We start from the raw sequence: 27,084 nt of genomic DNA, 5'->3' as shown, positions 1-27,084 counted from the left end.
TATAAAATATTCAAATTACATTGAAGATTTACAAGTATAACCGTAAACCTAAAATATAATTATAATATTTTCTTATTACCATTGAGACAAAAACTGTCATCTAGGTCACATAAGTGCCAAAGAAGGAAAATGTTAAAAAACCTAATAAAGAAACTTGAATAAAATAAAGATACGAACAAATCTAACTGCATCGGTAACTAAACCACAAGAGGACATGAAGCTACTGAAATACCACCGACAAATCGTAAATCAGAGTCAAACAACGTGAGAAAACTATCCACGAACGCAAAACACATATCCAAATCAATCCGAGGGTCCAAAGCAAGGAAGGTCATTATGATAACAAATAAGCGTCGTCTTGATCAGTCGTGGCGATGTCAATCCAACCCTAAGAAAAAAGATAAACAAAAACAACGACAAAACATCGTAAACAACAACAAAACATCGTAAACAACAATAAAAAACCGTAAGCTACCAAAACACAAAGAAAAACATGCCACAAAGACAAAGATAAACGTGTCATAAAGACAGATATTATGTCACAAAGACATAATTGTTCTTATTTAAAAAAAATGGATTGATCAATAAAATTGATACAAGTTGTAAAGAAGAAAAAAAGTAAAAGAGAGATCTCCATTTAGAACTTAACATCTAATATAATCCATAGTACATATTTATAGGGATAATTATTTGATTACAAAGAAAAATTTGAGTAACAAAAATCTACTCAAACTATGTTTCCGACTTTTAATTAACATAAAATATAACAAACTTCATACTTTCAATCAAATTACATTTCCTACTTTCACCGATCAATTTAAGTCAAAATTAAATTTGGGTCAAACCGTAACGAACACTTAAACAGATTCTTCCTTATATTTTCAGTTTTGGAATAGCCCCACAACCAAGCAGTCACGGGAAGGAAAACACAGATAGATTTGATGCCCAGAATTCATTGGTTGAAGATGGTGCCCCCAAGACAGCCACCAAGCAATTTGACCATCTGGTTCGCCGGCTTGCCCAAAGTTCTTGCTAACTTGATGCTAGTCCAATAATTTAATACAACAATCCTTAGACTTGCATTCACTTCTGAAAACTATGGTACATTAGTACTGATATGACTGGTGGTGTCAGTACTGTTCCTACCATATAATTGGACTTCGCGTGAATGCGCTGGCCAATTTCATGGGATGCCTCTGGCTGTTCAGTACTGTATCTACCATGCGCTACACTGACTCGTGATAGTAGAGATGTACAATTTGCAAATTTTTCCACATTCGTTTGAAAAACAGATGCAGTACAAATATGTACAGTGTTTGTTTAGTTGGAGGAACTGGTTTATTTAGGTATAAAAATAGCATCGGACTATCGACTAAACCTTAAGCTCGATCGATATCTCCTAAAACCTGTGGTTCAAATGCACTTAAGCATAGTTGCTTTAAAGTAGTTTAAGCTCATGAATCATATAACATTGATTAATATAATGGAAGGAGCAATATCTCTACACCAGGGAACCAAAATGCACAATCACCAAATACAGGAACAAAGATATAGCATTCACTTGAAATTGAGAGAGGCCACAACATATAGTGCATGAATGAGCTATTTTATTGAAATTGCATTGCAATGATACATGTTAACCAATACTATACCACTCATTAGTTCCACAATGCCAAAACTAACAACAATTACAGTCCATGGAAAATGAAATGGGGGTGTTTTGGAGTGCCCGACCAGCAAACAATGTCCATTGATCGAAAAATTGCTTCAAACTAGGCCATGGCGTCCCTCCTTGTATGTGAAACAACAAATAATAGGGCAACGAACAAAGAAATGTCGAAAAACAATGATAATGAACAAGAATTCAGAGGATCCTACCACAAATTAAAGAATGGATTATCCAGCAGCCTTCTTCCCACCAGAATAGTAACCGAGATACCATTTGACAAACTTCTTCAAGCCAGTCTGCAAATCAGTGGAGGGCTTGTAACCGAGCTCCCTCTGAGCCAAACTAATATTAGCATGAGTGAACCGAACATCCCCATTTTGTGGCAACTTGATAAAATTCCTCTTTGCACTAACCTTTAAAAGCCTCTCTAAGATGCTCACAAGATCCGAAACCGGCACCGGAGAAGTATTCCCCAAATTGTATATCCTGAATTGAGCAGGACCTTTCTTCTTCCCTCCACTACCAGTACTCTGCTCCGCTGTATCCAAGGCTGCTAAACACCCTTTAACAATGTCATCGATGTAGGTAAAATCTCTAGCTACTGTACCATGATTAGCTGCTTCGAATATCGATATGGTCTTTCCCTTCAAAATGTCCCTAGTGAAGAAGAAATATGCCATATCTGGCCTACCCCAAGGGCCATAAACTGTGAAAAACCTCAAGGCAGTTAAAGAAAGACCATATATATGATTATAAGTGTGAGCAATTTCTTCACCAGCTTTCTTAGTAGCAGCATATAAACTAGCAGGTTGATCAGTCCTATCTTTCTCAGAAAATGGGACTTTTTTATTAAGCCCGTAAACGGAACTCGAAGAAGCCCACACAATTGCAGGTTGTGGATTAGCAGATTTGCAAGCTTCAAGTAAACTAACGAGACCAGCGATATTGCTATGCACATAAGAGCTAGGATTTTCCATGGCATACCTGACACCAGCTTGAGCAGCCAAATGCATAACGTGGGTGAACGCGACAACCTCAAAAAGTTTCCTTAAAAGAGTCGAATCATTGATATCTCCTTCCACGATGAAAACCCCGCTTCGGTCCAGAAGAGCTTGACGAGCTCTTTTCAATGAAGGGTCGTAATAGTCATTGAAATTATCGAGTCCAAGAACACCATCCCCACGCTTTTTCAAAGCAGTCGACACATGGGTGCCAACGAAACCGGCGGCTCCGGTGACCAAGACGGAGATACCGTCACTGTAACGGATACGGGCGGAGGAACGGACCCGTTTTTCCCAAACGGGTCCACCCCAGTTGTGGGTGCGGAGAGAGCGGCGAGATGGATCTTGAGTGAGGGGATTCGAGGGAGGGGGTCGATAGAAGAAGATGAAGATCAAGACCAAGAAGACGAAGGACCAAAATGTGAGCTTCATAAGAGATGAGTGCCACCTCAATTTATTGTGAACGTAAGGCGATTTTTCCATCTTGAATTTCCCCGGTGTCGGTGGAATGTTATCAAGATAAGACATGTGCTTTGACATCAAACGAGGATGTTCTTTGCAAGATTCAGTAGAACTTGGGTTTCTTTTGTAATTCTAAGGTTGTGTAGAAATTGGGTAGGTTGGATTTGTAGATTATTTCAGCTTCTCTTCAGGGTTTAATGGAAAATGGGAATCTTCTGGTTTTGTTTTGTCGGTGGTTTATTCGATTGGGGTTTATACTTTAAAGCTTTTCCATGGCTTCCAAAAAGAAAGACGAGAGATCAATATTTGATTTTCTTCTAGAAAAAAAAAAGTATAGAGCTTTTGGTAGATGTTGGTGATGAAGAAGAAGAGTCGAACTACTGAATTTGATGAAATGGGTTGATTTGATTCTTCGATTGACTTGGTGAAAAAATGGGAACTTGCTGCTGGAATTTTTGGGGAATAATTTCTTCCCAGTCCCTACACTCTTAAGACTTGTCATTTAGTCTTTCTACTTTAGTCCCAAGAATTTGATGCTTGATTGAAAACTCGAGCACTGAATAAATTATTAAAATATTAAATATTAAATTATAAATTTATTTGGTAATTGAAATTCAGTATTATATATAATCAAATTAATTGATAAATTTAAATTTTAAATGAAATAAAATGAAATGGTATTTATTTAAAAATAAGTGATAAACAAACTCTTATATTATTATTCGCCATATTTTTCATTAAAACATCATTAGATTATTTTCTCTTTTAATTATCTATCATATTTAAAAATTAAATTAAATCATTAAAAATATTTTTAAAGGATTTAAATTTTCAAAATATTTTCAATCAACGCCGTAGACTTATTTAATTATCTGATTTAAAATTTAAAATTTAAACTTTAATTGATAATGTTATTAATTAATTTCTACTAAATTTAAGTATGGATTATCATTTGATTACTTATTTTAAATAATAACTTTTAGGTATTAAAAAGTATTTTTATTAGTCTGAGATGATTACAAAATAATGTGTATTTAAAAGATTATTAATTATTGACAATAAACGCTCAAACACCCTTATAAATGTCATGTTCGAATACAAAATCTTGAGAGATAATAACCATCTTTTAATCACTGAGTTTTAAAATTTAAATATTTAAAGTTAATAAAAATAATATTATTATTTGGAATTTAATTTTCTAACGAAACAAGGAGAGAGAATACATTTTCAAAAATAAAAATAGAATGACTATATGTAAGAAATCAAAAACATATTGGGACTGAATCGAAATTAAACCCTTTTCTCTGCTACTCTGTGAGGTAAGAAATTGATTGCTTGGCAGAGAGGCCTTGGAATTTGGGTACACATATCCCTAAATCTTGTACAGTTTTTAAATTATTTCAATAAAAAAAACTAAAATTTTATTACAAAATAGTTATTCCATTTCACATTAAGGTTTAAATATCTTATAATTGTTAATGCTCAATCATAAAATTTTTTAAAATAATTATAATTCTTTTAATTATTAAAATTGTTTGGTTCGTGTGATTATAAAATATATAAACGTTAATCTAAAATATTATTTTAATTAGAGATGATAATCAAGCTGAATCGAATGTATTTTTTATTAATACGAATATGATACCAGTAAAGTTATTAATACTTTCTAAATTTGAATCTGATTTAACTAAAAATTTCAAAATTTTATAATATAAGTTAAATTTTATAGAATCGAATAGAAACTCGTCGAATACGATTGATTTTAGTAAATTTTAACAAAAATAATTCTTCAGAATACAATAAATAATAAACTTGGGGAGCTTTAGTGCATTTTCCCAGCCATAAAAGTTAAAAGAAGGGGGATTCGTTGGTAGGCGGTTTGGGAACTTCAACTTTCTCAATAACTTTAGGTCATCTCTCTTACTCATGAATGATGTGGACATGAACTTAAAATATGCAATTAATTTTTAACTCAAAAATGAATGTATGATTAATGCGAGGTAAAATTATAATTACAAGTACATCAATATAATTATAATAGACATTAATTAAACATTATTTTTAAGGAATTCAAAATTTTGGTTGAAAGATGGGTTAAATCAGAGAGGAATGTTAATACACAGGGCCAGCATGAGTATAGGCGAGGGGGCGACCGCCTGGGGCTAGGTTTGGAGGGGGTTATTTTTTAAAATATTTTTAAGTTTAATAATTAAAAAATATTTTTAAACATTATTTTTTTATTTCAAACACTCGAAAATATGGTAATCGAGTCCCAATAATTAAAAAATATTTTTAAATATTATTTTTTATTTTAAAAAACTCGGAAACCTAGAAATCTAGTGGACTCCATTTTGATAATTGGAAGGAGAACCAAATATAGACCCCCACTTATCTTCTTGTCATCACGTCCTGACCTAATGCCCTTAAAATATCATGAACGGGCATGTTGATACATAAACCAGTTGATGAGAGTTTGAATTTGTGGATTGAAGTCTACTTTGATATGACAGTAATAAACACAGCAGTTCAGCAGTCTCTTGTAATTTGCTTGTAAATATATATGTGTGTGTTGCGTGTAGATCTTTCACCACCGAACAAAACAGGGGAAGCTTAAGAAAGAACATGCTGCTCTTCGAATCCATACATATTGAATATGCTCAACCACCTTGTCTCTAAATTCAAACATGTTCCTAAAAGAACACAAACTCTATATTATCAATTGCTTTGATTGTTAAATTTGATAATAGGTAAATTAGATAGTTTAAAATAAATTTTGTACACACATATATTATTAATTTTGCAAACTATTTATTTTATTAACTTCTAACCCTAATCTCCGATATCTAATGTAGATATAATTACATGATTATAAATGAAACTTATTTAATAAAAATATATTAAAATTAAATTTTATACTTTTAATCAACATAGAAACTAGATGTATTGTCTAATCTCAATTATATTAAGTTTCTTAATTTTCTATTAATTTTATACTCTAACAATCTCCACGTTGACATGAATTTTAAAAGTATAAGTAGGTCGAGACAAATCTCAAATTCAATGAAACACTCAAAATCGACAAAAAAAAATAGTTCGTCACATTGACAAAATATTCTCTACCTTAAGAACATATTCTCCGCTTGTTCTAAGGGTTATTCTTCAACAATGGTTATCATTAGAATTCAAGCCTTGTCAAAAAATTTGATGTACGAGGTAACTTAGTGTTCGCATCAATAAGGTTATTACAAGTCAATTTTGCTCACAATTGTATCACCACCAAGTAATATCATGCACAACATGATCTCGCTCATCAATGGCAATTATATCCTTAACCACTTAAAATGCTCTAGCCTCATTAAATCTATGTAGAGGTCTAGTTTCTTTTCTGCGCATATTCTCGATAGTAGAATCATGTGAAAAAACAATTATACCCTTAACATTATTAATAGTTATGACAAATTTGAAATTTATTATCAAATTTGTTATGCTCATTGAACTACATTTTCTATTTCTCATATATGTTATGCCCACATAATTAAACTCTCATATGTTTCTCAAAATCGTTATGACTTATGTCCATATAGAGGAACTTTTCCTGCTCCCCAAAATCGTTATGTCCATAATTGTCTTGTACAACACAAATTCTTCATTTATTTGATTTCGTCAAGATGTGTTTAGTTGTAACGTCATCATCTAACACGAAAGAGAAAATAAAAGCATACAATTGTTAAACACGACATAATATAGAATTTTGCAACATCCCCAATCTGATTTAGTGGATAGTCGAACCAGAGATACATCATATTAACCGGTCAAAACTTAGACTGAATTGATAAACGCATAGAATAAGATGGTTTCAACAAACAAAGAACAAACAACATGTTGTACATTCATTGATCATTCTACATGACAAATTTCATTTAAAGCTAACATTAAGGCTCATTTTATGAATTTACCAAGTATAATAATAATAATAATTATTATTATTATCTTGAGCAACCTATCCATCAACAACAACATACATCATCACTTACATCACTCAAATTAATTGCCTATGAACATACAACTCTATAACCTGGACATAACATTGGCATCATTCAAGAATATCAAAAATCTAGAAATGATAGCATTGACGCTATGAAACATGGAAATACATAGCCACGTAACATGATAAACACATATGCATGCCAAATATATATGTTACTTCAAAAACTTAACCCGCGGAGGAGATGCGAGGAGAGATGTGAGGAGATGTGAGAAATTTAACTGGCGGATGAAGGTATTTATAACCATACAAGGCGCGGTACCTACACCGCGCTATATGTAATTATTCAAATAAAAGATATAGCACGGATCAGGGGGCGCGCTATACACACGTGTAAACCATGTCAGCGTATAGCGCGGTACATGGGGCACGCTATACCCCATGTACCGCGCTATACCCCACGTGGTGCCAAATCAACATATAGCGCGGTTCAAGGGACGCGCTTTACTGCTACGGGTGTTAGATCAAAAAATATAATCTGACCGGTGTTAGATCGATAAATATACCGATCACCAGTGATTTTTCAAGAAATACATCAAATTTACATGCTATCATTTTAGTAGTTCGAAAACAAAATAATCTACACTAATAGAAATTATAAATTAACTTGTGAACCCTTGAATACAATAATCTTTTTTCATATAGGATTAATGTCTTCAGTTCTAATACGCAACATACATATTACGCAACCTGTTAAAAACAGCCTAATGAATAGACTTTCGCTTAATAATTATCAACATTATCTCGAACAAATTATTTATAATCTAAATTTAGTAATTATGTCTATTAAAACCGCATGTCAGAAATAATCAAATAAGAGTAAAATATTATCTACAAATGTACGTACACCTGACCGATTACAGTAAAAGTATTTGACCATTTGTAAAAGTAAGATGAGAAATGTAAACAAATTCTACTTTTTAAACCAAAAATCACTCGAACATCATTATCACAGTGACTGAACATACTTAATTGTCGTCGTAATCAACAATTTGTACCACCACCACGGCACCACCAGCGGCGTGCAGCCTGTCAATGCTGGTGGCGGCGCTTCCAAGCAAATTTCTTTCCACCGGTTCCGGCGGCGATACGGGTTTGAACCCTCTCGAACTCCGAGAACCGGCAGGGAATGGTGATGCCACCCTGGTGACTAAACCCATACTCCTCTTCAGCCTCTCTCAATAGCTCGCCGAACAAAGGGTGGTTGAAGTAAATAATAGGCACCAAAACTCGATGAAAGTCGCCGTCTTTTTGGCCGACGTAGACGGCCAAGTGTCCTTTCGGAACTTCCATCAGCTTCTCGTTGATTGGATCTTGACCGATAGGAACGTAGCCCGACCCGGGTTTGACAGAGCATATGGATTTAGCCCCTTTAGCCAAGCGGCGACCCCAACTGATGAGCTTCGAGACATGGTTTGAGTTACCAAATGATCCTCGTCGTGTCAGGCGACAGTACCCATGTGGGTTTCGAGCTTTGCGGAAGAACCATCTCGAGATCCGGACAAGCCGTTTCCCGATCTTGAAACCTCGTATCTTTCTCATGGAAACGGGGACAACAACGACAAAGAGGAGAGCTTTGGCTTCTGCGTAGCTTTGCGTCTGTTCGTTTGGAGCGTAGAAGACAAGAAATTGCTAAGGAGAAGTGTTGAGGCAAGGCGAAAGAGGGTAAAGCGGACTTCAGGGAGAGAAGACGGTATATTTGCCATCGTGATGCCTTTCCGCGACCGAGTATCTCATTCGGAAAATCCTAGATAAAACAGGCTGTCTTGTTCTTTCCCTGTTTAGGCTGCCTCAAGAACTAAAGTCGGAATCTTAGGTTTTGTAGGTGTAGAAGCAGGGGAGATGAAGGAGCTACCCTGTTTGTCCTTACAAATACTACGATTTAAAGCAAAGGAAACTGAAACAAGTGGTGGAAACGGGGTTTCGAGAAGGGACGGGCGGGCGGGCGGGCGGTGGCAGTGGCAGCCGGCAGGCGCAATCGAGTGTTGAAACTTGGAAAGAGACCAGGATTTGTGGTTTAAATAGGAAGGGAGGTTAAAATCATATACGGATGCTGCCTGCGGCTACGTATTATTCTGGTTAATATTGAATGTGATAAAGCTCATATTTTGGCTAATATAGAGTATTTTGACTTTCTAAGTTATGTGTGTGAATATGATATTTTTTTATAATCAAAACCTTAAATATATTATTGATTATGTTACTTAAATATATAAAATTAAAATTTTACTAATATTAATAAATAGGTTTGAAATTTCAGGTATCAAAATATTATAAATTGGAGAGGGTTGGATTGGAATTTGCTGATTCCGTTGTCGGCCAGGCGCTGAACTTTTCGTTTCCTGACTACTTATGTGGGTGCTGTACTTTGTTTGTACTCCACCAGGCTCCTTCCAGGAAGGCCACGCGAATATTTTCGGTACGAGGGATAAAATATAAGTTTCGTGGGAGTTTTTATTTGTTGATTCATATTATTTAAAATAAATAAATTAAATCATTGAATTTTGTTCATTGATTCTTTTATACTATAAGATTTATAATTTTATTAATTATAATATTTTATTTTATTTTTTCAATTATCTTATTTCGTCGTTAAATTATAGTGAGACTGTGATATAATTAATGTTTGCTAATTTGACTTGCCACCAAAATAATGTCGTTTTAGTGTTGTTGTTTTGATGCCTAAAATATTATTTTAGACAATGAACTCGTAAGATATATTAATTTTGTCACTAAACATATTATATTTTTAGAACAACACTTTTAAATATATTATATTTTTATCAATATATGTATCAAAATATTTACATTTCAATCTTCTCTCTTCTCTTATAATTAAATTTTCACGAAAATCATTTAAAATCAACGAATTAAACAGAAAAATGACATAGTTTTAGATGTTTAGAGGACTTCTTAGATTTATGAGATTTGGGGTGTTTGTTTGAAAATTCGAATGGCGAGAAGTATTATTTCGAGAAGACGAAGAACATACCTCAAAACTAGTCTTATCGAACGATCATTAAAAGAGATTGGAATATTAATGTGTCGAACTTTTAAATAGATTTTCGCCAATTTTGAGTGCATTTTGTGAAAAATCAATCTTATGAAAAGAAAGAGGAATGAAATTTGAATATTTTAGTATCGATCTTACCACGAAAGATGATTGGATATGGGCAACGATTGACTACCAGTAACGATCAAAAAGTGTAGTGCCTAAAAAGGTAAATTGTTTATATTTCAATAACAAAAACGATACACGACTAATGTTTAATGCCTAAAACGATATCATTTTAAACATCAGTAGTCCTCATAAAAATAACTTCACTTTAGTGTGACAGGCTACATCATTGTCTGATTACTTACTTCATATTTTAACTATAACAAATAATAATTATATTTTTTTAAAATTAAATTTAATTTTCAAAAAAAATAAATTAAATTAAATTGAAGTATTTTAAAATATTATTTATTAAATTAATAAAAATCATAAAAAATGATAGCTCAATTTATCATTATGCTCATATAAGATATACAAATATACACAAATAGAAGAACTAATAAGTGGAAATGTCTCCTTTTATGTGGAAGCATGAGATGGCATTTAACATTTTTCCAGTATTGAACATGTTTGCTATCATCATTTACGAAAATTTTACTTCCTCGATTTTAAATTAATATTTAAAGTAAATTACACTATTTATCATTGAACTATATTCTTTCTCCTATTTTGCTCACCGTACTTTTAAACTTTTTAATTTACTCACTGAACTTTCGAAGTACTCCTCTTAATTATTTTATTATTATTTTTGTATATCATGACATTTTTATTATTATTTAATATGGAATAATTTAAAATATAAAATAAAACAAAAGGTGGTCGAACACCACCGTCGGCCGTCGTCGACCGTCATAGATGGTGGTCATTCGATCCCAAATTTCATGGGTCGTTTCACCTCGATACCTTGAGTCTGAATCCGACCTCCATTTTTTCGGATCTTGCTCTTAATTCCATGAATTAAAGATTGAAAGTGAGGAAGTTGAAACGTTTCAGTCAAGATTCACGGGTTTTGGGATATTTTTCGGTGAAACAACCTCCAGATTCAGACTCAATGGGTTGAGAAAAATTGACCCATGAAATTTGGGACCGAACGACAACTATCTACGACGGTCGACGATGGCCAATCACCTTATGTTTTTATTTTATGTTTTCAATTATTTTATATTAAATAATAAAAAATGCCATGTCATGCCAAAATAATAATAAAATAATTCAGAGTGATCAAAACATGAGCAATTCAAAAGTTCAGTGAGTAAATTAAAAAATTGAAATCACGGTGTGCAAAATATGAGAGAAGTATAGTTTAATGAGGAATCGTGTAATTTACCCTAATATTTACTACGCACTAATTTGCCACGACAACAATGATTCACGTGAATATAAATATAACTCTAAAACAACTTCTATTTTTTAAGAATGAATTTAAACGATAAAATTTAAAAGTGTTTTGAGAAAAACAATGAAAAAGGTTTATGTCTGAACTTCCACTTCAGTAATATATATATATATATAGACACACACACACATTGCCGGAGCCACAGCCTGGGAGCCGTATCTACAGTAAAATTCAAAATTTATTTTATTAGTTATTTATTTTATTAGAGATGTCCAATGGTATATCTAAAAATATTTTCAGTGTGGACACACATACGTTAACAACATAAATTTTTTAAATACGATGGGTACAAATAAAATTTCAGAGTGGACACAATCATAAAATAAGTAACTAATCGAAGAAAACTCAGATTTCAGGGTGAAGACAAAAATTTTAGAGTGGACATCATCAATAAAATAAGTAACTAATCGAAGAAAATTCAGATCTCATGATTGGCACGTGCCCACCCTGACCAAGTCGTGGTTATGCCATTGGTGATGCATACCCTGAAATTTTTCGTGTCCACCTTGAAATCTGAGATTTCTTCGATTAGTTACTTATTTTACGAACGATATCCACCCTGAAATTTTATTTATATCTATCCCATTTTAAAATTTTATTATATTGTTAATATATATGTTACCCAAAAAAACATTTTTTGATCCGACAATATATATATATATATATATATATATATATATATTAAATATCATGATTCAAGCCGTAAGACCGGCAATTAATTATTGGTCCATTGATTAGTATTAGTTGATGACAATTCTAATAGTAATTAAGTTATCAAAAAGCAAAGTATGAAAGTAACTATGATTAACTTTTTTGAAATGAATTAACTATAATTAATTAAATTCGATTATTGAATTGATAATTTTTTGATTTGTCGTCCTTCAGTCTTAACTAATGTAATTTGATTTCCTTAAATATATAATTATATGTTTCTAATTATCAAAAGTAAATTTGATGATAAATTAATTTAAATAAAATATTATAAAAATTAATATGAATAGTTTTTCAAATCACTTTTTTATTTATAATATCAAATTTAAATATAAAAATTATATAAATTTGAATTTACTTTGAATTACTGCTATTTAAATTTCGTCGTAATAAAAAAAATTGGCTGTAACGTATATTATATATTTATTTAAAATATCTTAAAAACATAGCGCGGTAGGTGACTAGGTGGGCTTAAAGTGGTCGTACCTTATCGTATATTCGTATTCATGAAAAAATGGGTCCCGCTAATAAAATATCGTGGTATTAAAAATCTTTAATATATTTTTAAGTGTCTAAATTATATTTAAAAATGAATTTTGATACTTAAATATTTTTTTTAAAAAGTGTAATACTTTTTTTATTATATTTTTAGCAGTTTATCAATATTTTAATTTTTTTATTTTTAAAATATAGAAATATATTTTTAAAATAATAATTAAAAAAAAATTCCATCCCCGTTCCTCGTCCCCCCATTTCCCTCCCCTCTCGTCCTTGTCCCTTGTTTAGTCCCCAGTCCCCTTTCAATGTGCAATCTCCCACAATTCTTCAAATATTGCAAATCAAATCACATATTACAAATTCTCGAACGGTTTAAATGGCTATAAATCATCTACAAATTACACGACCAGTTGTAAGTATCCGAGATTAGGGTCAGAGATTTGAGGTTTAAGGTTTAGAGATTTCATTTTTTTGGATTTATGAATTTAAGGGGATTTTAACAATGGCAAGAGGGACGGGCATCAGTGGAGGACTGGTGATGAGTAGGTGATCGTTCGATGGTGGTGAAGGTGACCGATGATGATCGGTGACAGCTGGTAACACGGGATGGAATCAGAAATTTTAAAGTTATGGTGTCTTTTATATTTTTTTTAAAAAAATTGAGTTTTTCTTTTAAATTAATAATATTCTTTACTTTTTTTTAAAAAATAAAAATTTCAAAAAATATTAGGGTGACACACATAACTTAATAGTTACATTTAATGACCGTAACAGTTAAAATACCTAAAAGTACAAACACTGGAAAAAAAAAATTAAATATTTGAGGCTAATAAAACAAAAGTGAAAATGCTCTCTCCATTCAAAGCTTCAAACAACCAAACCAATTCTCCTGTAAAATAATTTTAATAAAACATTATTTTAAATATCAGAAAGTATTATTGAAAGCCATGAACTGACGGGAATTGCTAACCCCAGACAATAACAATTATTCTTTTTCTATAATGTTATCTATTATTGATCGAATTATAAAAAAAAAACTTAATTTAGTAGTTGTGAATATTGAAGAGCAAGTTGTGTGTGAAAATATTTGTTTATTATTAATATCTTATTAAAGCGATAAAGAACAACCGTATATAATCGTAATTGCGTGGAGGACGATGAGCATGTGGACATAGGAAGATATTAAAATAATTAAATTAAATTAAATACATATGAACAGTTTGACATCAGTGGTTTGGAAAATTAATGTTTACGTACCTTTCGTACTGGTTGTAATCCAAATCCGTTCAATTGTATTAAATATATATATTAATATTTGAATTATATATAGACCACATTGCTTAGTCAAATATTATGTTGCATGCTTATCTTAAATTTAGTTTTACATGGATATAATATCATTATATAAAGAAAAATATATACTTCATATTAACTCTTTATTTTTTTTAGTAAATAACTTCTCATTTTCTATAATTAATCTCAATCGTTTAATTTTACTTATATAAAAGTTTCTAAAGTTACGTAAAATAAAAAAAAATAAACTATGTAATTAAATCATATCCTATATATATATATAATAAAATATTTTTCACTCATCAGTGGTTACAAATGTTATCATTTTAGCTGTCCGAGTCATCAACGATATTAGTTTCTTCATTTAAGTGACACATATCATATAATTCATTTTTCTTGAGGAGATTTGGTTGTGGTTGTATCGTGTTTTGATCCGTGATAATGCCGATAAGTTTTTTTTTACATCATTATGGTGCACTCTTTTCCCTATATTTAGGATTAAAGATATTTTTTTAATGAGGCTCATAATTAATATTTTTTGTTTTTGTATGAATATGTAATAAAAACATACAAAATCGTTAATTTCAGAGAAAAAGTGACACATGTTACAATTTGGTATTTTAAAATTACTTTTTAAAATTTATTAAATTATTATTATATTTATAAGGAAACAATAATTTCTCTTAAATTTTAAAAAAACTTAAAATCCCTAAAATCTCCAAATCCTAACCTTAACCTCTTGCCACCGCCCTTTTTCGGCCACGACCATCACCATTGGTGTAGTCCCTACAATCTTTCTAGTCGTATGTATGAGTAGTTGTTGTCGATTGACTGTCGGAATCGCAATTTTCATCTTAGGGTTTACGGGGTATAAAACGTCGATCGACTATTGATCGGTCATGATTTCATAGGAGTTTTGGTCGTCGTGGGTAGGGATGGGCATTTAAACCCGACCGACCCGAAAAAAATATAATTTTACCCTATATATTTAGGGATAATTACAATAATTTTACCTAAAATAAGTGTCTAAACTATACCACTTTTCATATTTAGGGATAATTACAATAATACCAATCCTATATATTTAGGGTTGTCACACTTATTTTATTATTAAGCCTTAAAGTAATGGTTCTTCGAATATGAAATAATAAAGCCATTGAAGAACTCGACGGCATTAAGGTAAGCATGCTAGTTTGCTTTAATCAGAGACACAAGTTCGAAGTGGAACGATACAAAGTCAAACTCTGTAAGTAACAATTTTGAGTAGTATTCTCGTGTCAAATTATACAGTTTGAAATGATTTCTACATTGAACTCATGTGAGAATTGTAAGAAAAGAAATTTACAATCTGTTGATGCTGTTTTTTTATTAACCTAAGGTGATTACAAAGTAGTATATGTTCTAATTCTTCTTAAGTCTCAACCAATTTGACAATGGACGCTTTATCACCATGATGTAGTCACTAACGCTTGAACTCGTGATCTTTAGGATCAATGGTAGTTCCTCTAAACAATGAGATAAGTTGGTTCGTGTTGCTGATACTGTTAAGCATGGGAAGATAGCCAACAAGTGAAGACTCCAGTTTCTTTCAAGTGTTTATACATCTTCTGGAGGATCACGGTTTACCTACAATCTCGCCCTTTTGAGGATTGCAGCAGCCAAACCAAAATCCACTTTAGAAACAAGAAGATTTATTGTAACTTAACTCTCTACATGGTGCAATCTTCGAGCCCCTGCTCGGTACATTTAAACTCATTTAAATAAACCAGAGACTGAACCACAGTCCTCCCAATTTTAAACCCTGGAATCACGGTGAACCCCACTTTCACCCTAGGCTGGCCGGGTGAGTTATACCTCTTGGTGACATCTTCCATGTACACCATTGAGAAATCAACTCCTCTTTCGACTCGAAATATCTCAACCACTGGATCAAATGAGAAGGCCAGCTTATGAAGTGTCCATATTGAACTAGCCATGCTAACAAATGACTCGTAGAATATGCTCAATGACCGCCATGAATTCAGAACAGCTTCGTTTTTATCCAAATTGCTAAATATCGAGGACTCTATGGTGGGATGGATAAGCTCTTGATACTTCTTCTCGCAAAATCTTGAGTATTCACAGCTCTGATCCCTACTCAGCAACTCCATGGGGTTGCTAGATACATGCTCCAGTAATTGCTTCAATGAGAAAGTAGCAGCATCCCCATTGCACAGAGGTTCATTCTCACTCAAACCAAACCCTTCAACATCGAAACCCCGAAACATTCCCAAACAAATGTAGGACAAAAAAGCAAACCTATTGTGACCTTTCTTTGCGTAATCAATATCAGGGTAAACCGGATTGGCCACCAAATCAAGCTCCCAGCCAGCTTTTCTCATCAAACCAATCAAAATCTTGCTAAACTTATGTGTTGCTCTACAAGCGTCATGCAAAACAGATTCAAAGATCCTAACCGTTAATAGAACATCACAAGCTGAATTCAAATTACCAGACAATCTTCTTGATAATTTTGTGTTGGCGCATTGAATCTCGGCTAATTTCTTCCTCAAAGATGAGACTTGATTGTCCTTTTCATCAATCTCTTCTTGCAAACGGTTTGAAACTGTTTTCAAAGTTCTCAGCTTGCTTTGATTCTCTTGCAGCTTCCAAGCATGAGCCGAGAGATAACCCAGCTTCAAAATGGGGATTCTTTCGGATTTCCCTATAGAACTGCTTTAAATCAGACAATCTTTGAAGATGAGAAACCGAAGCTCTATCGGCGGATTTCACACCTTCCTCCTCGAAAGGTACGTGCGAAGTCTGTAACTGAAGATAGGAAGCTTCAAAGGAAGAAACAGCAGCAAAAACCGAAGAAACAAGCGAATATGCTATCTGGGTATCCATGGTTATCCTCTGGAAACTGTCATCAATCGAGGAAGAGGAATTCGGAGGCTGGTCGGGCTTGACGACGTCGACTTTCTGGTCGGCGATGAAGTCTTCGGTGGAGTCGAGGAGAGAAAAGCCGTTGGATTCAGAAAGCCGGTTTTTGTCGTGGTCGTCGGCGAAGAAGTCAAAAGTTTTGGTCTTGAAAACCAAGGCGAATTTCTGAAACATTTCAGAGATCTGTGGGGGTTTGGGTGTCATTGAAGATTTATTGCCATCCATTTCTCCAATAAAAATGGTGGGGGGGGGGACCTTGAATCTCCTTTGCGCTTAGTTTGCTCTACGGAAGAGAATGGCTTTGGATGCCAGTCATGTGTGTGTAACGGTAATAAGGCGGGGCAAGGCTAATGTGACAGCTTACTGTGTCCGTTTCAGATGACCTATCCATCTGGTCAATGCAGAGTTTGAAGGTTGACTTAAGGTAGGGGCAGTTCAACCATGGAATCTCTTTAAAACCAATCAGAAAATAGCTTTTAGGAAGGGGTTCAGGAGGAACAACCTGATCTAATATATTTTATGTTTATTGTGTAATATATATTCATAAATATTATTTTTTTTAATATACAATAAGTTTTTAAAATTTAAATTTCCTTATTAAATAATACAATAATCCCACCACAACGTTAGTGTTGAATGCAACCATGAAAGTTGAAACATTGATTTCATAACATTATTGAGAAATGAAGCAACACTTGCTTAATATGCAACATCGTTCTCAATTGCCATTATTATAATAGTTTTAAGTGGTATTGGTGTATTGATATTATTAATATAATCGAAATATACCAATATCATTTAACTATAAATGATCGTTATATATGTGTGGTTATTTAAAAAAAACAAATGAAGCACGAATCAAATTACTTCGAAAATTAAAAGAATCATTGTTTTTCTTAAAAGTCACAGATCCGAATTCAATGCTATTATATCAATAACTGTAATGATGATTAAATATTTATTATTAAATAATTAATAATAAGTAGAAGACATAGAGAAAGTTTGATCATCACATCAACATGATATAGAAAAAGGCACCAACTAATATACTGTTCCAAATTCAATGCTTAACTAACTTTAGCCCAAGCATTTTATCATCCACGCCATCAATGTAACAACCCTTATAAATTTATATATTTATGAGATAAGATAAACTAGTCCGTAAAATAAATTTGGGACTATATATATATATAAGAAGATTTTTGTTTGAAGTTATAATAAATACAATTATAATTAAGTGGGGGGGGAGTGAAGTTTGAACAACTCTTACTATTAGTAGTAACTCAAGCAATAAACATGGTTTTACAAGTAGGTTCGGATTTCTCCAAGTAAGCGCTCGACTATAAACAAAGGAACATCTGTTTTGTGAAAATTTTGAGCCATAATTCGGAGGTCTCTTACAGAAGCTGCTCTCAACCTGGTGTTGGGGGTAGCTACTATCTTACCTCCCTCTTACCCCATATATATGGGAAAAAAGGGACAGCCATTTTTTTTGAGCCATAATTCGCAGGAAGATTAAGGGACGATTCTACCTTGGAGGTGGGAGGGGCAACTGCATCCCCCTAATTTTGATGGTTTAATTAGCTGTAGGCCATCAATATTTTTGAAATTCTTATAATTAAGTCTTTGTTCCTCCTACAATTTATTGTTTTAGTTGTATTTGAAGAACTTTACAGTTTTAAAATCGATTTTTGACTTTTTTTCCAGTTTAATTACTCTTTAAGACCCTTCGGTTTTAAAATCGGTGAAATTAAATCACAACTCCTTTAAAATTCATGGTTTATTCAATTTTAGAGACCTTATTCATTTAAAAGTTAAGCAACTTACTTCCACTAGTTCAATCTTGACTCCTTCTTTGGGTATCGTTAAAGACAAACCCTAAAAGGCGGGTAAAGAAAAAACATGAAACAAGGGACCATGGAACAAGTTTCCATGATTCGATTGTTGGTAATGACAGAGCTTTCCCCAAGTATTACGTGTGACAGATTTTTGATGATATTGTCTTATAGATTATGGTCTTTCTCCATCGTTAGCTCAATGACTTATGCCGAAAACTTTACCCTGGTCAGAGTAAGAACGCTTGAAGGATTTTGATGTCATCGATCTACGAGGGAAAATAGAGTTAAAAATGTACATTTGTCATTATAATATTAGTGAATATTAAGATTTATCATTAAATTTTATATTAATTGATATTTGTCGTTCTACTTAGAGATTTTGGATATATTTGTAACTATATTTTTATATTATTGAATTTCGCGACTAGTCCTTGAATATTTTGTACCAACTCGTTTGATTAAAATTTATTATATTCATTATTGATTTCATATGATTTTAAGAAAAATATAATTTGCACGAACAATTGTACAATTGTTAAAGGAATTGTTATTGTTCATAGATATTACAGGTTCGAAAGCCAACGACTTCAGTGGTATACAAACAATTTAATGGCGTTTGTTTTGAAAATAGCGCTACAAACCCCGCGATATACTTGTTTTGTTGTAGTGGTATACGTATCAACCTTGGCCAATGAAGATTTACTATAAAACTCGAGGATAAGATTTGAAAGAAAAGCACAAAGTTGTATTGACGGCTTCTTCTTTGGTGCAAAATGGACCTAAAGCAATTATTTAATAATTGATATGGTATTAATAAAAAATATATAGTTGATATGGTATAATAAAGAATCCTTTTTTAACTATTCATTCAGAGGGAACTCATTTTTGTTCCTTTCTTTATTAATGATTCCTTTTCCATGGACGATAATGTTAGCCAACCAAGCTTTTACTGTACCACTAGATATCAGTAAAAGCTCGAAGCTCTCTCACACATATACTTACAAAGGCTTTTAACATTTTCTAGTGGAAGTTATTCAATGATTTCAATTCTCCGTAGACTAAAATTTTGGGTTTGTTTCTAAATAAAATTAAAATATTAGACTCATCGTTATAAACGTACACGAGATTTTATGTTAGATGATGTAAATTTTTAAAATTTTAAGAAATTGCGAAATTATAAAATTATGAAGCTGAAAATAAATTATAAATAAAAAATATAAAAAAATACATGATAATTTATTTTTTGAAAGAAGCAACTCATTTTTATTTAAAATAAAATGGATGTCCCTTGTTCCCATATGTAATGGGGTTGGTAGAGCACAAGGTTCTTAACCTTGAGGTCGTGGGATCGAGTCCTACAGATGTCATTTCATAATTCGGAGGTCTTCTACGGAATTAAGAAAATTTCATATAATCATTGAAATAAAACTAGTAACTTAAGATCACATAAGGACCATACAATGAAAGATTAAAAATCTAACCAAGAAACTCAAACAAATATCACTTAAATATTGCAAAACAAACCAAGTGTTGGAAACAAGTGTTAAATGTTAAATGTTTCAACTTAGCATTGGAAACAAGTGTTGGTAATACTCAATCCCACATAGTATTGGAAACACTATTGGGAATGGGTATTTAAGGCTTGGATTTCCCACTTCCTTGTTGAGTGAAAGGGAACAAGGGGGACTCTCGGGCACCGCTGCCGCCGCCGCTCGTCCGGTCGTGGTAATGGTAATACGTGTCTTCGACACGTCCGCGCGGATACTATCTTTTTAGAGAAAATTCTTAAGAAATAAATGCATTGCGATTTTGGAGTTTCGCGTTGCGAATCTTAAAATCGCGTTGCGAATTTGGAACCTGGGTTGCGAATTTGTTGGTCATTTTGGGCAAATCCAAAAAAAATGATTAAAATCATATATTATAAGGCATTTTCGGTTACTAAGGTTATTTTCTCTTTTTTAAATCCCTTAATTTTATTCTCAATACTAATATTATATGCTATAAAGGTATGAAGTCAAAAATAGCCTTAAGTATACGAAATGTGTCTAATCTATGTTTTTTTTTCAGTTTAGTGTCTAACGTTTATTTCGTTCTGGATTGGTACCTAACTTTTTATTTTGTTGCTCAAAATGGATCCAGTCGTAACGGATCGTTAAATTTGATCGTTAACCTATTAAAAATGCCACGTGATATTTTTTAATATTAAAAATGATTTCTTAAAATAAGAAATTAATTCAAATGAAAAAATGACTTCTTTCCCTCTCCTTCCCTCTCTTTCCCCTTTCTCTTTCACCCTCTTCACCTATAAAGTCCCTCGTGAAATGCAGGTCAGTTTGCAAACTTACACCTCAGCACTCAAGTCAAACCCCAAAATCCAATTACTAAACGCACCATTGTTTCTTCTCTGGTATCCTAACCAATGAACAGCTCCATTAACGAATCACATTGAAGTATCATCTTCAAATCCATAATTGGGAGTAATGGCAGCAACCCTTTTCCAATAACTTTCATTCAATGAAAACAAATAAGGTTGAATCAAATTACCAGCCTTGTCAAACCTAACAATAAGTATTTTGTAATCATTGGTTCTTGAATCAAACCCAAACCCAAATTTTACAGGTGCACCGTAAGTGCTGCAGCCCATGCGAGGAGAGAGCAAAAGAACATACTTTTGAGTCGAAGGATTCTAGAAAACACAAATCATACCATCAAGGTCCAAGGAAAAAAAACCCAAGACAGATCTACGCTTTGCAACAACCAAAATCTATAGAAAACAAAATACAGTCAAAGGCAGGGAATTGATGCTGCTTCTACACATCAAACCCATCATTATCATGGTGTAAAAAATAGTTTTCTTCCCTGCTTTTGGAGCACCTGATGAGTAGTAAGGACTTTACTAGTAAAGAAAGAGAGAGAAGGGGAAGAGAGGGAAAGAAATCATTTTTTCATTTTATTTTTATTTTAATTAATTCCATATTTTAAGAAATCATTTTTAATGGATTAACGATAAAACTTAATGATCCGTCATGATTTGATTAATTTTAAATAACAGAATAAAATGTTAGATACCAAACTGTAGCGAAATAAACATTAGGCACGTATTCTTATATCAAAAAATATCTAAATGATACATTTGTTTACTTTAATTATTTTTTATTAAAATGTATTTAAATTATCTTTGTTGCTGATAAACCAAGGAATCTCAGTAGTTAAGAGACGATTGTTGTCTCTAAACATTTCACATTAAAACATAATATTTCCAAAAATATTTATACGTTCATTATCAAATATAATTGTTAGAACTTAAAATCACACAAAAAATAATATTTCTTTAACTACTAAAATTATTTAAGAAGTTATCATAAAATAAAAATTTTAAGTATATAAAAAATATTTTTAAGGTGTTTTTATTTTTTATTTTTCACTTTAAGCCTATGTACACAAGTACTGGGCAAGGGTACTAAGGGATAAGTTTTAATCATTGTATGATCTGAAACACTGTTAGAATAGTAAAAGAAATAATGGAAAAGTAAAGGAGGCGATTATGATAAGGTGGAGGGTTTGACGCTGGTTGGGTCAGTGGCAGTGCTGTCGCTGCAGTTGGCTGCTTCTCTTTCGTACCATTTTTGATGCCATCTCCCCCCTCCCCAACCCTCTCTTTTGTCTGCATCTCTATACTTTTCACCTAAAAACACCTTCCAATTATGGCCGAGTTATTCCATTTTAGAAAATCAATTAAAATTTTAAATTTTAATTTAATCACTCATATTCAATCTATTAATTGATTAATAGTTTAAATTTAATAAAAATCTAGTATAGATATGATATTTTAAACTTAATTTATTCTATTCATAAATATTAAAATTCTTACCCTTAACCTATTTCAGATTTTAGGTAGGTTCATTTTGACAATGAATTCAATGGTTTTCATGGAACGGTAGGGGCCAGGGGGTGATTTCATATAATGGATTTCATATAATTGATTGATGGATTGGAAACATGCCACCCAGACAAGAATTCTTTCTTTCATATATCAGCTGTCTCCAGAATCATTGCCAAAACTACTATTTAAACAAGCCCTGACTGCATGAGGAGGGTTTAAACCCATGCATGATGGAACCTGCAAGTGCAAGAAATTCCATAAAATCAAAATTGTGGTCACTTTCTAATCCGAAGATGTACATGCATCCCTCAGTGGTTTCCGGTCTGTCATTTTGCACCAAGCACAGGAAAGAGAGGAACTCAACCATCCAGAAAGAACCAAATGGTTAGGTTTTTAGGGTTTCGGGGATATGGACTTTTAGTAAACAGTAATATAATAACAAAGAAACTGATAATTTTTTTACATGCATTCTAGTCCTGGCGTCCCATTTTCCAAGCCCCGCCTGTAATTAAAATATTGATATTTTGTTTGCAAATAATCTTGCTTTGCACTATAGTATAGACTCCAATGACGTACAAAAGAAAGGCAGTGCACCTCTTTAAATGAAGCCAGCCCACATTGCAGCAATTGCCAGACGCCGTTTCTCTTTCCTTGCACCCCCCCTCCTCTTCTCTCTCTTTTCTCTCTTTTCGCTGCAATAATGGTGAGGCCACCCCTTGCTTCATAAGCCCCTCTCTTTCTTCAAAATTCAAGCAGCAAAACCATGGTAACTATTCCCTTTTCTTTATTTTATATTTCTGGGTTTATCTCGCTTTGTTTGTTACGTATGGAAAAGCTAATTGAATTAGGGTTCCCCCCCCCCCACCACACAACAGTTGTTTTCTTCACATCTACCTCGCTGGCTCCAAGTTCTTCTGACTGAGAAGTTCTTCAATGCTTGCATAATTCATGAAGATGCCAAGAAAAACGTGAAGAATATCTATTGCTTGGACTGTTGTATCAGTATTTGCCCTAACTGCTTGTCCCCTCACAGCTCTCACAAACTCTTACAGGTCCCCCTACTCACTTCAAAATTCACTCTCTTCTTCTTCTTCCTGCTTCCATGTCTTGATGAAAGACTCATCGGTCTTTATTTTTTTTTATTTTTTACAGATAAGAAGGTATGTGTACCATGATGTTATAAGGTTGGATGACGCAACAAAATTAATGGACTGTGTTTATGTCCAAGTAAGTCATAATTCAGATATTAAAAAAAGCATCTTCTCACTTCCTTCTCAATCTGCATGCTTAGCTACCCATGAAAAGTCTTTGCTTTTTAAATTCTAATTACGCAATCATTTCATCTTCTTCTTGTTCAACAAAAAGAAACTGGAATTTCCAGCAAGAATTGGGTGTTTTTGTTGTTGTTACTGTTCAATGATACTAACTGCTGCTTTTTTTATGTGTTTAGTCATACATAACAAATAGCGCAAAAGTGATATTTATAAATCAAAGGCCGCAAACAAAACAGTTCAGAGGCTCCGGCAATTTATGCAGTACCTGCGACAGAAGCCTGCAAGACCCCTATCTCTTTTGCTCTCTCTCCTGCAAGGTTCCTTCTTCTTCTTCTTTTTATATCTTCCTCCATAACCCCATAATTGTTATTTTATTGTTTATTTGATTTCGAGCAGCTTAATTATCTGTTAAGAACAGAAGACGGGGTTTCGAAGTTCCTGTTCGAGTGCAATTTCTTGCCTTTACCCGAGGTGGGGTCGGAGGATGGTTTGGTGACACCCGACTCGGTCCTCGAACCGTCTGGTTCAACCAAGACATCTTCCGGGTCTGGTGCGTGCGGCGAGGTTTCGTTTAATTCCACTGCCACGACAGAGATCGTGAGGAAGAAGCGGAGTAGCTTAAAAGCATGTCGTCCGACATGCCCTCCGACAGTATCCGGAGTTTCGGGAAGTCTGATAAACCGGAGAAAGAAAACCCCACAGCGAGCTCCACTGTATTGAAGTTGTTTGTCTCTGAATCCACATAGAGACGGAGAGAGAGGTAAGGGAGATTGGGACATTGTTGGTATTTTGTAATTTTCATTTCCCAAAAGTTTATTCACAGATTAAAAAAAAAGAAAAAACCATCTCCCAAATCCCAATTTTGTTCCATGTAAAACTCTCTTCTCTCCCGTTGCAAATAATTATTTTTCTCAGTTTACATAATTATATATATGATAAATCAACGGGGGTGGTGTATTATGTAGCCCTTTTTCCTCAAATGGCTTTAAGAGTAGTGAGATGATGGAAGAAATTAATTACAAATCCAGGAAATGTCTCTTTCTTCTGCTTCTTTACTTTTTGTTTTCGCTGGACATAATAGGGACAAAATTGGAAGCTAAAATTAAGCCATTTCTCAATAATTTACTGTGCCCTCTCCCCAATATATTGACTTGACTAGTCTATGCACTAATTTTGCTTGGAACTTGATATGCATTAATTTAGTGATGAATTTATTTGCTTTATTGAGGGGGATATCTTCTTTTAACCTATATTCCTAGAATTATTAGGTGTACTACTTTGAGATATGTGTAGACCACTCTTCTCCAGTTCCTCAGAGCTGTACTGTTTTTTTTTTTTTTTGATTCTTTTCCTTTTTAATTATTGAAATATTCAGAATCAAAAGTTGGTGTATTTTCATAGTTTATTTTCTCAAATAAAGTGAATTCTACTATAATCTTTGAATACACATGGTAATCCATGCGATTCGGAGAAAACGTCTTCAAGCCAAACTCTTCATGTTTTCTACACATCTTCAATCTGTATGAGAAATTTAAAGACCTTAGGATTTCTACACGTCTTCAAGGTGAAGACTATAAGAATTCTATGCGCCTTCAATAGGCATCTGTGCCCCATGCAAAGTTGAACTGTGCAGCGCTGCTACTCCATACGGTGAAAAAATAGATGGTGCTACCTGTGAATGAATGCATGCACTCGTGAATGAATGGTAGCTAAGTGGTGCAGTGTATTATTGGTTTGATGAGATGGGTAAGCGGTGATGATATTATATATTAGGGTGAGGGAATAGTTTGTTCATATGGTTGAAAGAGAAGGAAGAAAGCTGGTGTTGAAAAAAAATCGTGGAGACAAATATTCATTTCCAGCTTGTTTAGTTGCCCATTATTGTTTGGTGGTGATCATTTCAAAAGTCAAATGTAATTAATATATTTTATTTAATGATTACTTATTAAATATGAAAATTATATTTTATGATTAATTTAATGGATTGAAAAAATGCAGGAAGACGAGCAATAACACTTTCATATTCAAATCAATATTTGTGGTATGTCGCACAATTTTATTATCTATAATTTGAAAGTAGTTGGATTTTATGATGTCACGTTTGTTCGAGACTTCAAATTGATTCTTGGTTTGATCAGTGCGTTGATTAAACGGTGGAGGCATAAAACTCATACATTTCATCTACTGTGTGGAGAATGCACAATCACTCTCGAAGATGTGACTCTTCAACTCGGAGTCCCAATAAATGGGATGTCAATGGTGAGAAAAAATGAAAAGTACCCGATTTTAGTTTGTCATAAATATCTCGAGAAGACACCATCTAGTTTAAAAGGGTCGCGTTTGAAGCTATTATGGTTATAGAATAAATTATATGATTATATTGCCCATACAGCCACATCCTATTTACTTGGACCATACACTTTCAAAATGGAAATCATTCTATGCATAGCTTGAACGCCTAAAAAGTCTCTTGGAAAGGTTGACCTTCTAGGTTGTATGCAGGCATGGTTTGAGATTTCACTATGATTCTCGGGATGAAACATTTATAGCTTGTAACAAATCCGGTAGCTCATTGTATGATGTATTTCAATCGTCATATATCAATCTTATTGCCTTCACATTCGCATACCAAACTAGTTTGTATTTTACATTGTATCTGAATTAGTTTCTAATAGATGCAACTAACACTGAACAAGGAGCATTATATTTTGTTCAACCAACAACTTCACATATTGGCATATTACATATGTTGGGATTCGATGAAGCTCAAATTGATCAACCGATTTATTTGCCAAGAGGGGTGAATTAGCTTTTTAAGTTTAGGGAGTAAGGAGTATAAAGATGAAACAATTTGCACAATGATTTATAGTCGTTCGCCTTCTCAACCAAGTCTACATCCACTACCTAAGCTCCTCACTTAGGATTTTCTAACAAATTCACTAATTTGTTTTTTCTTTTTCCAGGACAAAGAGATAACATTTACAAGTCCATAGCTTTTCAAATGCTAAGTTAGAACTAATCTCCTTGACAATAG

At 33.1% G+C, this 27,084-nt stretch overlaps 3 protein-coding genes and 2 pseudogenes across 4 annotated transcripts; 1 reads left to right on the top strand and 4 right to left on the bottom strand.

Moving 5' to 3' along the window:
* Positions 1–1,535: 1,535 nt before the first annotated feature.
* LOC120199575 (UDP-glucuronate 4-epimerase 3-like) lies at positions 1,536–3,544 on the bottom strand. The gene has a single exon (XM_039200619.1). It carries the CDS (start codon positions 3,208–3,210, stop codon positions 1,897–1,899), a length of 1,314 nt encoding a protein of 437 aa, XP_039056550.1. The 5' UTR covers positions 3,211–3,544; the 3' UTR covers positions 1,536–1,896.
* Positions 3,545–7,976: 4,432 nt separating this feature from the next.
* On the bottom strand, positions 7,977–9,101 carry LOC120199574 (auxin-responsive protein SAUR36-like). The gene has a single exon (XM_039200618.1). It carries the CDS (start codon positions 8,717–8,719, stop codon positions 8,210–8,212), a length of 510 nt encoding a protein of 169 aa, XP_039056549.1. The 5' UTR covers positions 8,720–9,101; the 3' UTR covers positions 7,977–8,209.
* A 6,437-nt stretch (positions 9,102–15,538) lies between these two features.
* LOC120199444 lies at positions 15,539–17,280 on the bottom strand (annotated as a pseudogene).
* A 3,954-nt stretch (positions 17,281–21,234) lies between these two features.
* Positions 21,235–23,143, bottom strand: LOC120199443 (annotated as a pseudogene).
* A 260-nt stretch (positions 23,144–23,403) lies between these two features.
* Positions 23,404–24,946, top strand: LOC120199388. 2 transcript variants are annotated; one of them, XM_039200484.1, is made up of 5 exons: positions 23,404–23,542; positions 23,652–23,828; positions 23,929–24,003; positions 24,227–24,367; positions 24,447–24,946. In XM_039200484.1, the coding sequence occupies exons 1-5, from the start codon at positions 23,540–23,542 to the stop codon at positions 24,768–24,770; spliced, it is 720 nt and encodes a 239-aa protein (XP_039056415.1). In that variant the 5' UTR covers positions 23,404–23,539; the 3' UTR covers positions 24,771–24,946. The 2 variants fall into 2 exon arrangements, with proteins under 2 accessions (XP_039056415.1, XP_039056416.1); XM_039200485.1 differs by having other exon boundaries at positions 23,466–23,479.
* The last annotated feature ends 2,138 nt before the right edge of the window (positions 24,947–27,084 follow it).

The sequence above is a fragment of the Hibiscus syriacus genome, unplaced genomic scaffold, assembly GCF_006381635.1.
Source record: "Hibiscus syriacus cultivar Baekdansim isolate YM2019G1 unplaced genomic scaffold, ASM638163v2 tig00005459_pilon, whole genome shotgun sequence".
In the NCBI taxonomy this organism is placed as follows: Eukaryota; Viridiplantae; Streptophyta; class Magnoliopsida; order Malvales; family Malvaceae; genus Hibiscus; species Hibiscus syriacus.
Note: the sequence above shows the minus strand (reverse complement) of the source record. Positions and strands in the feature narration are given on the sequence as shown.